Below are 12,892 nucleotides of genomic sequence, written 5' to 3' on the forward strand. Positions count from 1 at the left end.
CCATTTGCCTTTCACAAGCCTAAAAAAAAAATTTTGAGTGCACTCTTCCATAAGGATACCAAGAGTCCATACAGTGGGTGGGAAAGTGGACATAACTTCAGATATAATTATGGTAAGATACACAGTAGACAACACATGTGGCTAAGGTAGCTTATGATTCCAGAACCGCAGGGATTTACTGTCATTCCTCTCTTCATAGTCCTTGCCAAAGTTTAGTGTCAGTCAGTGATAGCTAAGCTAGGGAAGATCCCCACAGGGCATAGTGCCTCCACTGGATATATTTGGACAGGCAAATCTCTTGGCTTCTGACATCTTTGTTGGGTGAGGCACCTGTGCTAAGTAAATCAATCTGCTGAACTACCTGGGTTCACTCTTTGATGGACAGCTATGGTATCCCCTCCAGAGTCAGCTAAATTCTACTGTTCTCTTTCAGAAAAGGAAAAAAACTCTAGCCTAGGATTGGCAGGAGCCTCTCCAAGTCTACTCCCTAAAGACTTAAGCAATGATATGTTATCTCCCAGGCAAAAGATCAACAATCTGTTTTTAAGCAATTATTTTTATTCAGAACTAGGCTCCCTAAGTGGGAGATCATTCAGGTGCATTTCCCAGATTCCTGTTGAGTTTGTGAACAATGATTAGCTAGGTACAGAGGTTCTAAGACAATCATATTCTGGGATAGAATTTTTGCTGGTCTTTTCACGTGAAAGTGAGATAATCAAAGCCTTAAAATCCTTTCCAAGAGTAGAATGCCTCATTTATACCAGAAGGGACCTTGCCCTTACTTGTCCTTGTCTCTTCTCCCTTACAACTTTCAGTTTGGCTGGTCTAAATGGATCAAATCCTCACACTAGGTATTTGTAGGTGCTAAATTTTGCTGCCAACAGTGATGTATTAAACATAGTTTCTTCATTTCTTTGAATAATCTGCATTTATCAGTGAAGTCTGGCACTTAAATGTTACCCATGATTTTCTGATGTCCATGACACTGGTTCTAAATTGCCATTGTAAACTATTGTGTTTCTATAAACATATTCATAAGATTGAGTTGTTGATGCTCTCTACCCCAGTCCCATAAAAATTATTTTATATTTATTTGCATATCTTTTATATTGAATAGAGAGAGCATAAGCTAGAACATTGTGGGTCCTACATCAGGCTAGACAGGCAGACAGACAGACAGACAGACAAATAGTAAGATAGATGCTAAGCTTTTATAATTCTGGGAAAGTTTCAGTACCTGAGGCAATTCTCTAATTACAAACCATTTTCCAATCTGTATCATTAGAGCAGAAGTTCCTAATCAGAGGTTTATGCACAGATATTAGCGAGTTCATGAATTGAAATGGGAAAAAATTTACATCTTTATTTTCAGTGACATCTCATTGAAATTTAGCATGTCTTTGAATTGTTTTAAATTATTTGAATTATTAAATTATTTTAAAATTATTTTGAATTAATTTAAATAATTAATTAAATTATTTAAAAGACACATATTGAACATAATTAAGAACTCTTATAGTAAAGGTATTTTCTCCCAGAGATCAAATACATTGATGAAATAAAATTCAATTCAATAAACTTTTATTAAGTAATTACTGTTTCAGTCACTGTGCAAAAGGGGATCCAAATGAGAAAAAAAATTCCCATCCTCAAGGAGCTCAAATCTAACAGAAGACTACACATAAAAGAAAGCTGAAAAGGCAGTGGTGGGGAAGGTTAGTTATTCCACCAAGTCAAAGCCAAGAAGAACTGTTTTTAAAAGTATTTTTTTCAATTATACGTAAAGATAATTTTTGACATTCATTTTTACAAAATTTTGAATTCAGTTTTTCTCCCTCCCTTCTTTCCCTTCCTTCTTCCTAAAATAGTAAGGATTTTGATATAGGTTATAGAGGTGCAATTGTATAAAACATATTTACATATTGGTCATATAGTGAAAGAAGAAATGGAACAAAAGAAAAAAATGAAAAAATAAAGAGAATGAAAATAGTATTTGATCTGCTTTCAGACTCTACCAGCACTTTCTCTAGATGTGGATAGCATTTCCCATCATTAATCCTTAGGAATTTTCTTCAATTGTATTTCCAGTAAAAATTGTCATTCATAACTGATCATCACACAGTGTTTTAAAGGTCAATTCTGCTTTCAACTCTTTCTTTCATTTAGTAAAGTAAGCAACCATGGCCAAGAAGAGAATTGCTGTGATTGGAGCAGGAGTTTGTGGCCTAGGTGCCATCAAGTGCTGCTTGGATGAAGATCTGGAGCCCACCTGCTTTGAAAGGAATGATGACATTGGAGGACTTTGGAAATTCCAAGTGAGTTTGATTTCCCAAGATTTTTTAAAGTGCAGCTTGACAAGGGAGAAAATCTTTGCTATTTCTAGTCATTTTTAAGTTTTGACTTGCCGGGCTAGTGTGGTGTAGTGAAAAGAGTATTTGATTTAGAAGGAAAGGAACAGTTCAAATCCCATCTCTCCAGCTTGTTACCTGAATGACTGTAGACAAGTCTCTTCATCTCTCTAGATTTGAGTTTCCTAATCTTAAAACAAAGAAAGTTACATGACCTCTAAAATCCATTCAAGACTAAAATCTATAACTTTAAGAGCTTCACGAAACTGTCTCTTTACTATAAGTCATTTGTCCACTATAGGGTCAGCTGTCATAGGTAGGGATTTGAACAGTCAGATTTTCCTAACCATGTGTAGGAGTCCATAATATCAGATATATACCTCAAAGTCTATATATGAAAAAATCAAGGTGGAGGTGATCAGAGGTCATTAATGAGGAGGTTAAAAAAAGAAGCAAGACAAAGCAACATATTACAAATGAGAAGAAGATTTTGAATCAGGAGATTAGATCCAAATTTCTGGCTCTGCTAGTATCTATAAGAACTTGGACAAGTCAGTCTCTCTGAGCTTTAATTTCTTAATCTCTTTAAAATGGGTATCAAAACTGGATGACCACTAAGATACCTTCCAACTCTAAATCTATATTCCTATGAAAGAAAGAAAGAATAAAGTCCAATGGGAAAAGCCAGAACCAAAGTGACCTTAAAGTCTGGAGTTTTTAACTTGTTTGCATCATGGACCCCTCTAGTGCAAGTCTTCTCATAATAGTGTTTTTAAAATGCATAAAATAAAAAAACATAGATTTACAAAGGAAACATTATATTGAAAAAATTATTTTAAAAAATGTTAGGTTCTCAGATCTCAGGTTAATATTGGATATGAGCAAAATAGAGATTCAAATTCAAGGTCTGGAAAAAAAGAAATGAGGTACTTATCTAGAGAATCTTCCTGCAATCAGGAAAAAAAGAACAAATTTTGCATCAAAGGCATAAAAAGAGTTGTTTCTTCTTGACATTGAGAACTTATTCTGGGATTTATTTATTCATACCTTGCAAGGCACAGCCTAGATGTGTGCAAATAAAGACTGTTATGAGAAGGGCATGAGTGGAAATTGATTTTGCTTTCAGAGTCTTAAGAGCTATTACCTGATCAGAGTCCCACTGTACGGGGACTCGAGGTCTTGAATAACATTACAAAGGGACTTTGCTATAATTCCAAAATTAGGGATCCAGATTGGAAAAAAGTCAACCGTGCCTAAAACAATGTTGCTTCTTAGTTGCTTGGGTGGGAACAAACAAAATCGCCCTTTTTCTTTTCCCAGTCAGAGAGTAAAAAATTGGAGTAAGTTTGTGGCCTAAATATTTCACAGTTTGACAAGCAATTTGGTCTTTCTTTATGGAGACTCTATAGTCCTGGATACCTAGAAAATTAAAGATTTGAATAATAACTGTTAAAGAACCTCTTGGATTGGACTACAAGGATATCATCCACATACAAAATGAAATTGCTGTCAGTTAACTCCAAGTCTTACAAATCTTTTCCCAGAGCCTGACTGAATATGGGGATTATCCTGAAACCCTTGAGGCAAAACTGTTCATGATAACTGGCATGAATTTGATTTACCAGAAAGTGTCCATTCAAAGGCAAAAATAGAGTTCTCATTCAGAGGAATACCAAAGAAAAGATCTTTGAGGTCCAAGTTAGAGAACCACTGGATATTCTCTGGATTTTGAGCAAAAATAGTGTGAAGATTGGGAACAATAGATGAATGGGGATAACAACTTTGTTCACAAACCTTGGAACTTGAACTTTCTGGGAAGTTGGCTTCCTTCAATAAAAATGGGAGTGTTGCAGGGGGACTGACGAGGAACTAAGAACCATTCTTAAGGAAATTGTCAGTCAGTAACTGCAGGTCTTTCCCAGCTTCAGGTTTGATAGAATGTTGCTGCCAATGTGGGAAGATAATAGGATCCCTGAGACAAATGGAAGCTGGGATAGTATGTTTAGCTCATCCAGAAATTCCCTAATCCCAGACAATAGGCTCAACTGAATCCCATACTTCTTTTATTTTTTTTAGGCTTTTTTTTCCAAGGCAAATGAGGTTAAAGTGGCTTGCTCAAGGCCACACAGCTAGGTAATTATTAAGTGTCTGAGACCGGATTTGAACTCAGGTACTCCTAACTCCAGGACCAGTGCTCTATCCACTGTGCCACCTAGCCACCCCCCTGAATCCCATACTTCTAAGGGATCATGAAAAGGTTTAACAAGCAGGGACAAAAGAGGACTAGGAGGCTTAACAAGAAAGAATCGGGCACCCAGTTTCATCACCAGGTCACTTCCCAATGAGGGGACAAGAGAGGAGGAGGAGAGGATAAGAAAGGAGTGTTCAAACAATAGATCCTCAGAATGGCAAGGTAGAGTATAAGTTTCCTGACACTTCCTTAGTTTCCTTTCAATGTCCATAACCAAATGATTAGAGGACAGTTTTGACCAGAATATTCGGGCAAAACAAAGAGGCTCACATATAAATTAGAAAGTTAATGGGCTTACCTGTCACATACATAGTTATCCTGGGTTTGACCATAGTGATTAAAAGGGAAGGAGCCAGGCCAGATTCCAAACTCTATCAGTCACCTTGCTGAGGAGACTGGAAGGTGGGGCACTGGTGAAAGGTGGCTTGACCACCCTGCTTGCCCCGGGACTTTCCTTTTCATATGTCCAAACTACTTACAGACTAGATAGACATGGTCCTGGAGGTCTCCTCCTGGAAGTGTTCCAGAAAGGACATTCATAGGACCAATGACCTATCATATTGCAGTAGAAACAGGTAGTCCCATCATGAGATTTACTGGGAACATTGGCAGGGGCACCAGTCATGGCAGCAACCCAAAATAGCCTTTGTCCTTGCCCTACATTCTTCTACAAAAGCTCAAATCTATTATTGAACACCCTGGAATCTATCTCCAAAAGTTGGGTGTCTGGTGTTTGGGGTGCCATGTTCAATTTTGCAGTTTCCTTCTGATATATGGGATGGACTGGCTGATAAAATACATACCACAAATGATAACTGTTTCAGGAGAGGAAGGATGAAAATTGGTATCTTTCTTAAAACCTTTCACTAGCCGGCTTTGAGAAAGTACAAGATTTTCCTCATATACCCCTGAGTAATTTCCCTGAGCTTAACATAATTCATTTGTTTCTTCATTCCCCTTCTCATGCCATCTATCAAGCAGATCAACATAGTATTTTTTTCTCCATATCACTATTGTCCTAATAATCCCATCGGGGATCACCTGTCAGGACAGCCTTTCCCAGAGGGGAATCTAATTCTTACTCAGCAAAGCTATCCCCAAACCTCCTCACTTCCTCCTCATCTGAGTGGTAAGTAGAAATTAGAATGTTTACATCACCCTGTGAGAAATGAAATTGCAGGGCTGTCTGTTTAAACCTGTCAATAAATTTGGCAGGATCTTCAAAGTAATGGTCAAATTTTTCTTTGATCTATTGAAGGTCAATTATTGAAAAAGAAATATGGGAGGGGTGGAGCCAAGATGGTGGCAGGAGAAGAGTCTTTCTTAGGTGCTCTCTCCAAAATATTTCAATAACCTTAAAATTATGATTCTAACTAAATATTCAAGAGACAGAAACCACAGAAAGATCCAGTGAGGAAATTCTCCAGTCCAAGTTAACCTGGAAAATAGTGGGAAAACTCTGTTCCATGGGGTTAGAAGGGCGGCCCTGCCAAAGCAAAGGAACTTCAGCCTCCCAGGAACAGTCTTGGGGCACCGGAGCCACGGCTCCCAGCAGCAGAAGCAGTTTCCTGACCCACACCCTAGGGAACATCAAGCACAACTTGGAAGATCAACAGGGAGACCTCTGTCAGAGCGAGCACAAAGCCCAGGCCCTCAGTGCAAACACAGCACTCTGAAGCCCAGGTCCTCAGCATGGTCATGGCACTCAGTGTAGCCAAGGCAGTCCAAATGCAGGAAAAAGAAGCAGGCCTGCAAAGTAGCCTGGCAGGAGCCTCCAGGCAGCTATGCCCTGAGTGCTCAGCCCACTGAAGGTAAGAGAGTGGAGGGAGACTTCTGAGGTCTGTCCTCTGGTACCCCCTTGGCAGAGGGGTGCTCTTGTGGTCATTCACAGACCAGGAGAACAGTGAGAGCTACACACACACACTGAGGTCCTTGTGGGAGTGTCCCAATAAAACTCAAAAGCTCAGGAAGCACCCCAAAACCAGGCACTGGGGAAATGAGTAAACAGGGGGAAAAAAGGAACCAGACCATTGACAATTATTTTGTCTATGATACCATGGAGAATCAAAATACTCAATCTGAAGATGAGAAAATCCAAGCTTCTGCATCTAAAGACTCCAAGAAATATAAAAGCTGGGCTCAGGCTATGACAGAGCTCAAAAAAGATTTTGAAAATCAAGTAAGGAAGATAGAAGAAAAATTGGGAAAAGAAATGAGAGAGATGCCAGAAAAACTTGAAAATGAAGTCAGGAGCTTAGTCAAGGAGATCCAAAAAAATGATGAAGAAGATAACATGTTAAAAACCAGCATAGATCATATGGATAAAACAATTCAAAACATTATTGAGGAGAAGAATGCTTTAAAAAGCAGAATTGGTCCAAAAAATTACTTTAATGAGTTAGAAAAAATTGTAAGTAAATTCATATGGAGAAATAAAGAGTCAAGAATTTCCAGAGATTTAATGAAAAAACTACAAAAGAAGGTGGCTTAATCCTACCTGATCTAAAATTATATTATAAAGCATCAGTCATCAAAACTGTCTGATACTGTCTAAGAAATAGAGTGGTGGATCAATGGAATAGACTAGGTGCAATAGCAGGAAATGACTATAGTAATCTGTTGTTTGATAAACCCAAAGAGTCCAGCTATTGTGATAAAAACTCTCTCTTTGATAAAAAGTGCTGGGAAAAGTGGAAGTTAGTATGGAAGAAACTTAAATTAGACCAACACCTCACACCCTATACCAAGATAAGATCCAAATGGATACAGGATTTAGACATAAGAAACAATACTATAAGCAAACTAGAAGATCAAGGACTAGTTTACCTTTCAGATCTATGGAAAGGGGAGCAGTTTATGACTAAAGAAGAGTTGGAGAACATCACCAAAAACAAACTAGATGATTTCAATTACATTAAATTAAAAAGCTTTTGCACAGACAAAACCACTTTAACCAAGATCAAAAGAAATGTAGTAAATGAGGAAATAATCTTTACAACTAATGTTTCTGACAAAGGACTCATTTCTAAAATATACAGAGAAATGAGTCAAATTTAAAAAAAAGCCATTCCCCAATTGACAAATGGTCAAAGGATATGCAAAGGCAATTTACAGATGAGGAGATCAAAGCAATCCATAGTCATATGAAAAATTGCTCTACATCATTAGAGAAATTCAAATTAAAGCTTCTCTGAGGTACCACCTCACACCTATCAAACTGGCCAATATGACCAGAAAAGGATAGTGATCATTGTTGGAAGAGTTGTGGGAAATCTGGGACACTATTACATTGTTGGTGGAGCTGTGAACTCATCCAACCTTTCTGGAGAGAAATGTGGAACTACTCCCAAAGGGCAACAAAAATGTGCATGATCTTTCATCCAGCAGTACCACTACATGGTCTATACCCTGAAGAGATGATGAAAAAAGTTAAAAACATCACTTGTACAAAAAATACTCATAGCAGCCCTGTTTGTGGTGGCAAAGAATTGGAAATCAAGTAAATGTCCTTCAATTGGGGAAGTGCTTAGCAAACTGTGATGTGTGTGTGTGTGTGTGTGTGTGTGTGTGTGTGTGTGTGCGTGTGTGTGTGTGTGTGTGTGATGGAACACTATTGTTCTATTAGAAACCAGGAGGGATGGGAATTCAGGGAAGCCTGGAGGGATTTTCCTGAGCTGATGCTGAGTGAGATGAGCAGAACTAGAAAAACATTGTACACCCTAACAGCAACATGGGGGCAATGATCAACTTTTATGGACTCACTTGTTCCATCAGTGCAACAATTTGTGACAATTTGGGGCTCTCTGCAATGTAGAATACCATCTGTATCCATAGAAAGAACTGTGTAGTTTGAACAAAGACCAAGAACTATTTAATTTAGGGAAAAACCTGATATCTTATTGTCTGATCTTGCTATCTCTTATACTTTATGTTTCTTTCTTAAAGGATATGATTTCTCTCTCATCACATTCAATTTGGATCAATGTATACCATGGCAACAATGTAAAGACTGGCATATTGCCTTCTGTTCGGGGTGGGAGGAGAGAGTAAGATTATGCAAAAAAGTGTAAAACTCAAAAATAAATAGAATCTGTATGAAAAGAAGAAATGGTCAGATGGAAAAGGAGATAAGAAAGCTCTCTGAGAAAAACAAATCCTTCAGATGTAGAATGGAACTAAAGGAAGCTAATGACTTTATGAGAAGTCAAGATACAATAGTTCAACACCAAAAGAATGAAAAATTATAAGAAAATGTGAAACATCTCATTGAAAAAGCAACTGATCTGGAAAACAGATTCAGGAAAGATAATTTAAAAATTATTGGGATACCTGAAAGTCATGATCAAGAAAAGAGCCTTGACATCATTTTTAATGAATTCCTACAAGAAAATTGCCCTGATATGCTAGAAGCAGATGGCAAAATATAAATTGAGAGAATCCACCGATCTCCCCCAGAAAGAGATCCAAAAAACAACCCCCCAGGAATATTATAGCCAAGTTCCAGAACTCCCAAATGAAAGAGAAAATATTATAAGCAGCCAGAAGGGCACAATTCACGTATCATGAAGCTGCAGTCAGGATCACACAGGACTTAGCAGCAACTACATTAAAGGCTTATAGGACTTGGAATATAATATTCCAGAAGGCAAAAGAGCTTGGAATGCAACTGAGAATCAACTACCCAGCAAAACTGAACATCCTCTTCAAGAGAAAAGATGGACTTTCAATGAAACAGGGGGATTTCAAATGTTCTTGTTGAAATGACCAGAATTGAACAGAAAATTTGACCTTCAAATACAGGACTCAGGTGAAGTATAGTGTGGAGGAGAAGGGTAAAATATGAGGGACTTAATGATGATTAACTACATGTATTCCTACATAGAAAAATGATACTGATAATACTCATATGAACCTTCTCATTTAATTGGGCAGGTAGAAGGAGCTTTTATAGATGAAGCACAGGAGAGAGAGCTGAATTTGAAAATAAAATATATTGTAAAAATGGAGTCAATGGCTAAAAGGGAAATGTACTGGGAGTAAGAGAAAGGAGAGGTGGAATAGGTTAAGATATTTCATATAAAAGATATTTTTTTTTGCAATGAGCTTTTGCAATGATATGGAAGGGGGAAAGGTGAGGGGGAATGAGGGAACCTTCACTCTCATCAGAAATGGCTCAGAGAGGAAACAGCATATACACTCAATAGAGTATAGACATCTAGAGAAAAAAGAGAGGAGGACAGGGAGAAGGTGGGATGTAGGTGATAGAGGAGAGGGTAGATCATAGGAGAGAATAGTCAGATATAACACATTTTCTTTTTTATTTTTTGCAAGGTGCTGGGAGTAGGTGGCCTGTCTGGGACCACAGGTCCAGGTGGTTGCTGGGTCTCTGGGGTGGTATGTGGGCTTGGGGTCTCAGCCCCAGGGCCTATGTTCTGCTACTGTACCACTTAGCTACCCTACAGCACATTTTAGAAGAGGGACAGTGTGAAAGGAGAGAGAAAAATATAATAAATGGTAATGGGGAGGAATGGATGGAAGGAATTACAATCAGCAACAGCAATTGTGGAAAAATATGGAAGTAACTTCTGTGATGAACTTATGATAAAGAATGTGATCCACCCGAGACAGAGCTGATAGTATCAGAACACAGACTGAAACATATTTTTTTCTCTTTTACTTTATTTCTCATGAGGTTTTATATTTTTGTGGGAGAGGGGGTATTATGTTTACTCTTAAACAAGAATATTTTAGTAATGGTAAAGAAAAAATAAAGAAAAAAGTAAAAAGAAAAAGGAACATGAACTTTAGTTGTTCTCCCTTGGGATCCAGCACTTCCTTCAAGGGACAGATCTTAACAGGAGTAGTGGAATCTGGGATTTCAGACTCAGAAGGAAGAAAATGGGTCCCACTCCTTATTGGAGAAGGGCTAAGAGACAGGAGTGGCCAGGAGGTTGTGGAACCCTGTTCATGGTGCAAGACCAGGGGGTTAGTAAGAAGAGAGTTAGATGGATAAGAGGAAGGATTCCCCAAGAAATTTCAATTTTCCTAGTAGATATCATTCTGAAGGTGAGAGCATAAAGCTCTGGTGAATTGGGAACCAAAGTTGTAAAGGCATAGATCAAGATGATCAGATTGAATGAACTGTTAACCATTTCCCTTGACCTGAATATATCTTTGCAGATAACCTAAAGGGGAGAAAAGGAATAATGAAGTACTAAGGAAGTTTTTCCATTATATTATAACCTTAATTAGTGGTACAAACTTCCTACTATAAAATCACACCTCCACCAGCATACCAGGGAGGGAGAGAAGTTGGCTACTGCCAATACCCAGCAGTAGTTTCTATTCAGTCATCCTTGTCTGAAGAGAATCTGTACAAAAAAAAATGTTCCCAAACCTATTAGGGTTTATTTATTTATTTGTTTATATATTTTCATGTAAGAGAAAGTCCAAGAGTAAAAAAATGCATCTTTTTTCCTTACTGGTAGCCTTAGTATTAATCTAGAAAAATAAAGACATAAGAAAGTGTTTTTTTTATTTACAATTCACTGAAATGCTCAGAATTCTCAGGCAAATTTGAAAATATTCTCATTGGATGATAAGATTGATCTATGCAATAGCTTAGCTATCATTGAACTATATGACTTCAGTGGTCACTTCCAATATTGAAATGCTAATTAACCAATAACTTTAAACTATACTTCCTATAATTCTGGGAAGCAGTAACATTTACAGACTTCAAGTACTAACCTGGAACTTCCTGGTTAACCTTCAACTTTAGTGCCTTTCTTTTAGGGGACAGTTGGATGAGCCTCTCATGAGAAACACTGAATCTGTATTATAGTCTTCAATTCACCAAAAACAGGGAACAAATTGGAGGATGACAGAAATTATCCAGGAATATCTGGATACGATTTGGAACAAATTGGAAAATACCAATACTAACTCCATATCCTCAAGTAAGAGAAAGGGTGAAGATCTTTGCACTTTGAACCCACAATTTTTCTTCCTTGTGCTTATGGAGGGAAAATACAAGCAAGACAGATGTATGTGGAAGATTGAAGGGACAGACACTTAACATTTCTGACTCATTTCCCTCATCTGCTAAATGGAGATAATTATAATCAGAGAGTTTTGTAAGGATCAAATGCAACAACATATGTAAAATACTTGGCAACTCATGATATATGAATGTTAGTAGTAATGCTAGCAGCAGTAGTGGCAATAATAATACAGCTAAGTGACAAATGAGTTAGAACACTAGGTCTGAAGTCAAGAACTCTCTGAAATTCCATTTGGACTTTCCTTGGCAAAGAAAGTGAAGTGATTTATCCTTTTCTTCTCCAAGTCATTTTACAGATAAAGAAACTGAAACAAACAGAATTAAGTGAATCGTTCAGGGTACTACAACTAGAAAATGTTTGAGTCCAGTTTTGAACTCAGCAAGAGAAGTCTTCTTGACTCCAGATCTGACTTCCCTACCACTGTGCCAGCTAAGTGCCCAGTCAAGTCCAAAAGACCGAAGTTTAAATCAAACTCAGACACTTACTAGTTATATGACCCTGAGCAAGTCACTTAGCTCCTGTTTGCCTCAGTTTCCTCATCTATACAATAAGTATCAGAATAGCATCTACCTCCCAGGACTGCTGTGAAAATCTATTGAAATAATTTCTAGGGGTGGCTAGGTGGCGCAGTGGATGGAGCACCAGCCCTGAAATCAGGAGTACTTGAGTTCAAATCTGACCTCAGATGCTTAATAATTACCTAGCTGTGTGGCCTTGGGCAAGCCACTTAACCCCATTGCCTTTCAAAAAAAACTTTAAAAAAAGATTTTAAAAAAAGAAATACTTGCTAAACATTTAGTTTAGATTCTGGCACATAGTAAGCACCATATAAATGTTAACTATTAGTAGTAATAATATCATTATTATTAAAATGAGAAGAGGATGCTACTCCAATTATTACTTATGTTTCTTATATATAAGCTATTTGATTTTGCTTCTATATTTATAATAAGAGATCTTTTCTTTCCTAGAAAAATACTGCAGAAAAACTGCCCAGTATCTACAGATCTTTGACAATCAATACATCCAAAGAGATGATGTGTTACAGTGATTATCCTATCCCAGACCATTTTCCCAACTACATGCACAACTCCAAAATCATGGAATACTTCAGGATGTATGCCAAACACTTCAACCTCCTGAAATATATCCGCTTTAAGGTAAAATAGAAATGAAAAGAATTTATAATATATAAGTATGCACTTAAGAGTTTTGTTGGATAGCCTTGG

The 12,892-nt window shown here is 37.6% G+C and overlaps 1 protein-coding gene across 1 annotated transcript in view; it reads left to right on the plus strand.

The window, feature by feature from the left end:
• The window catches only part of LOC141511018 (flavin-containing monooxygenase 5-like), a 41,201-nt gene that overhangs the window by 11,395 nt on the left and 16,914 nt on the right, over positions 1-12,892 (plus strand). The window contains exons 2-3 of the mRNA XM_074220358.1: positions 2,167-2,315; positions 12,635-12,823. Of these exons, the coding sequence (XP_074076459.1) occupies positions 2,181-2,315; positions 12,635-12,823 (324 nt within the window). The 5' untranslated portion in view covers positions 2,167-2,180. The remainder of the gene's footprint in view (positions 1-2,166; positions 2,316-12,634; positions 12,824-12,892) is intronic.

This window comes from Macrotis lagotis, chromosome 2 (assembly GCF_037893015.1).
Source record: "Macrotis lagotis isolate mMagLag1 chromosome 2, bilby.v1.9.chrom.fasta, whole genome shotgun sequence".
NCBI classification, from domain to species: Eukaryota; Metazoa; Chordata; class Mammalia; order Peramelemorphia; family Peramelidae; genus Macrotis; species Macrotis lagotis.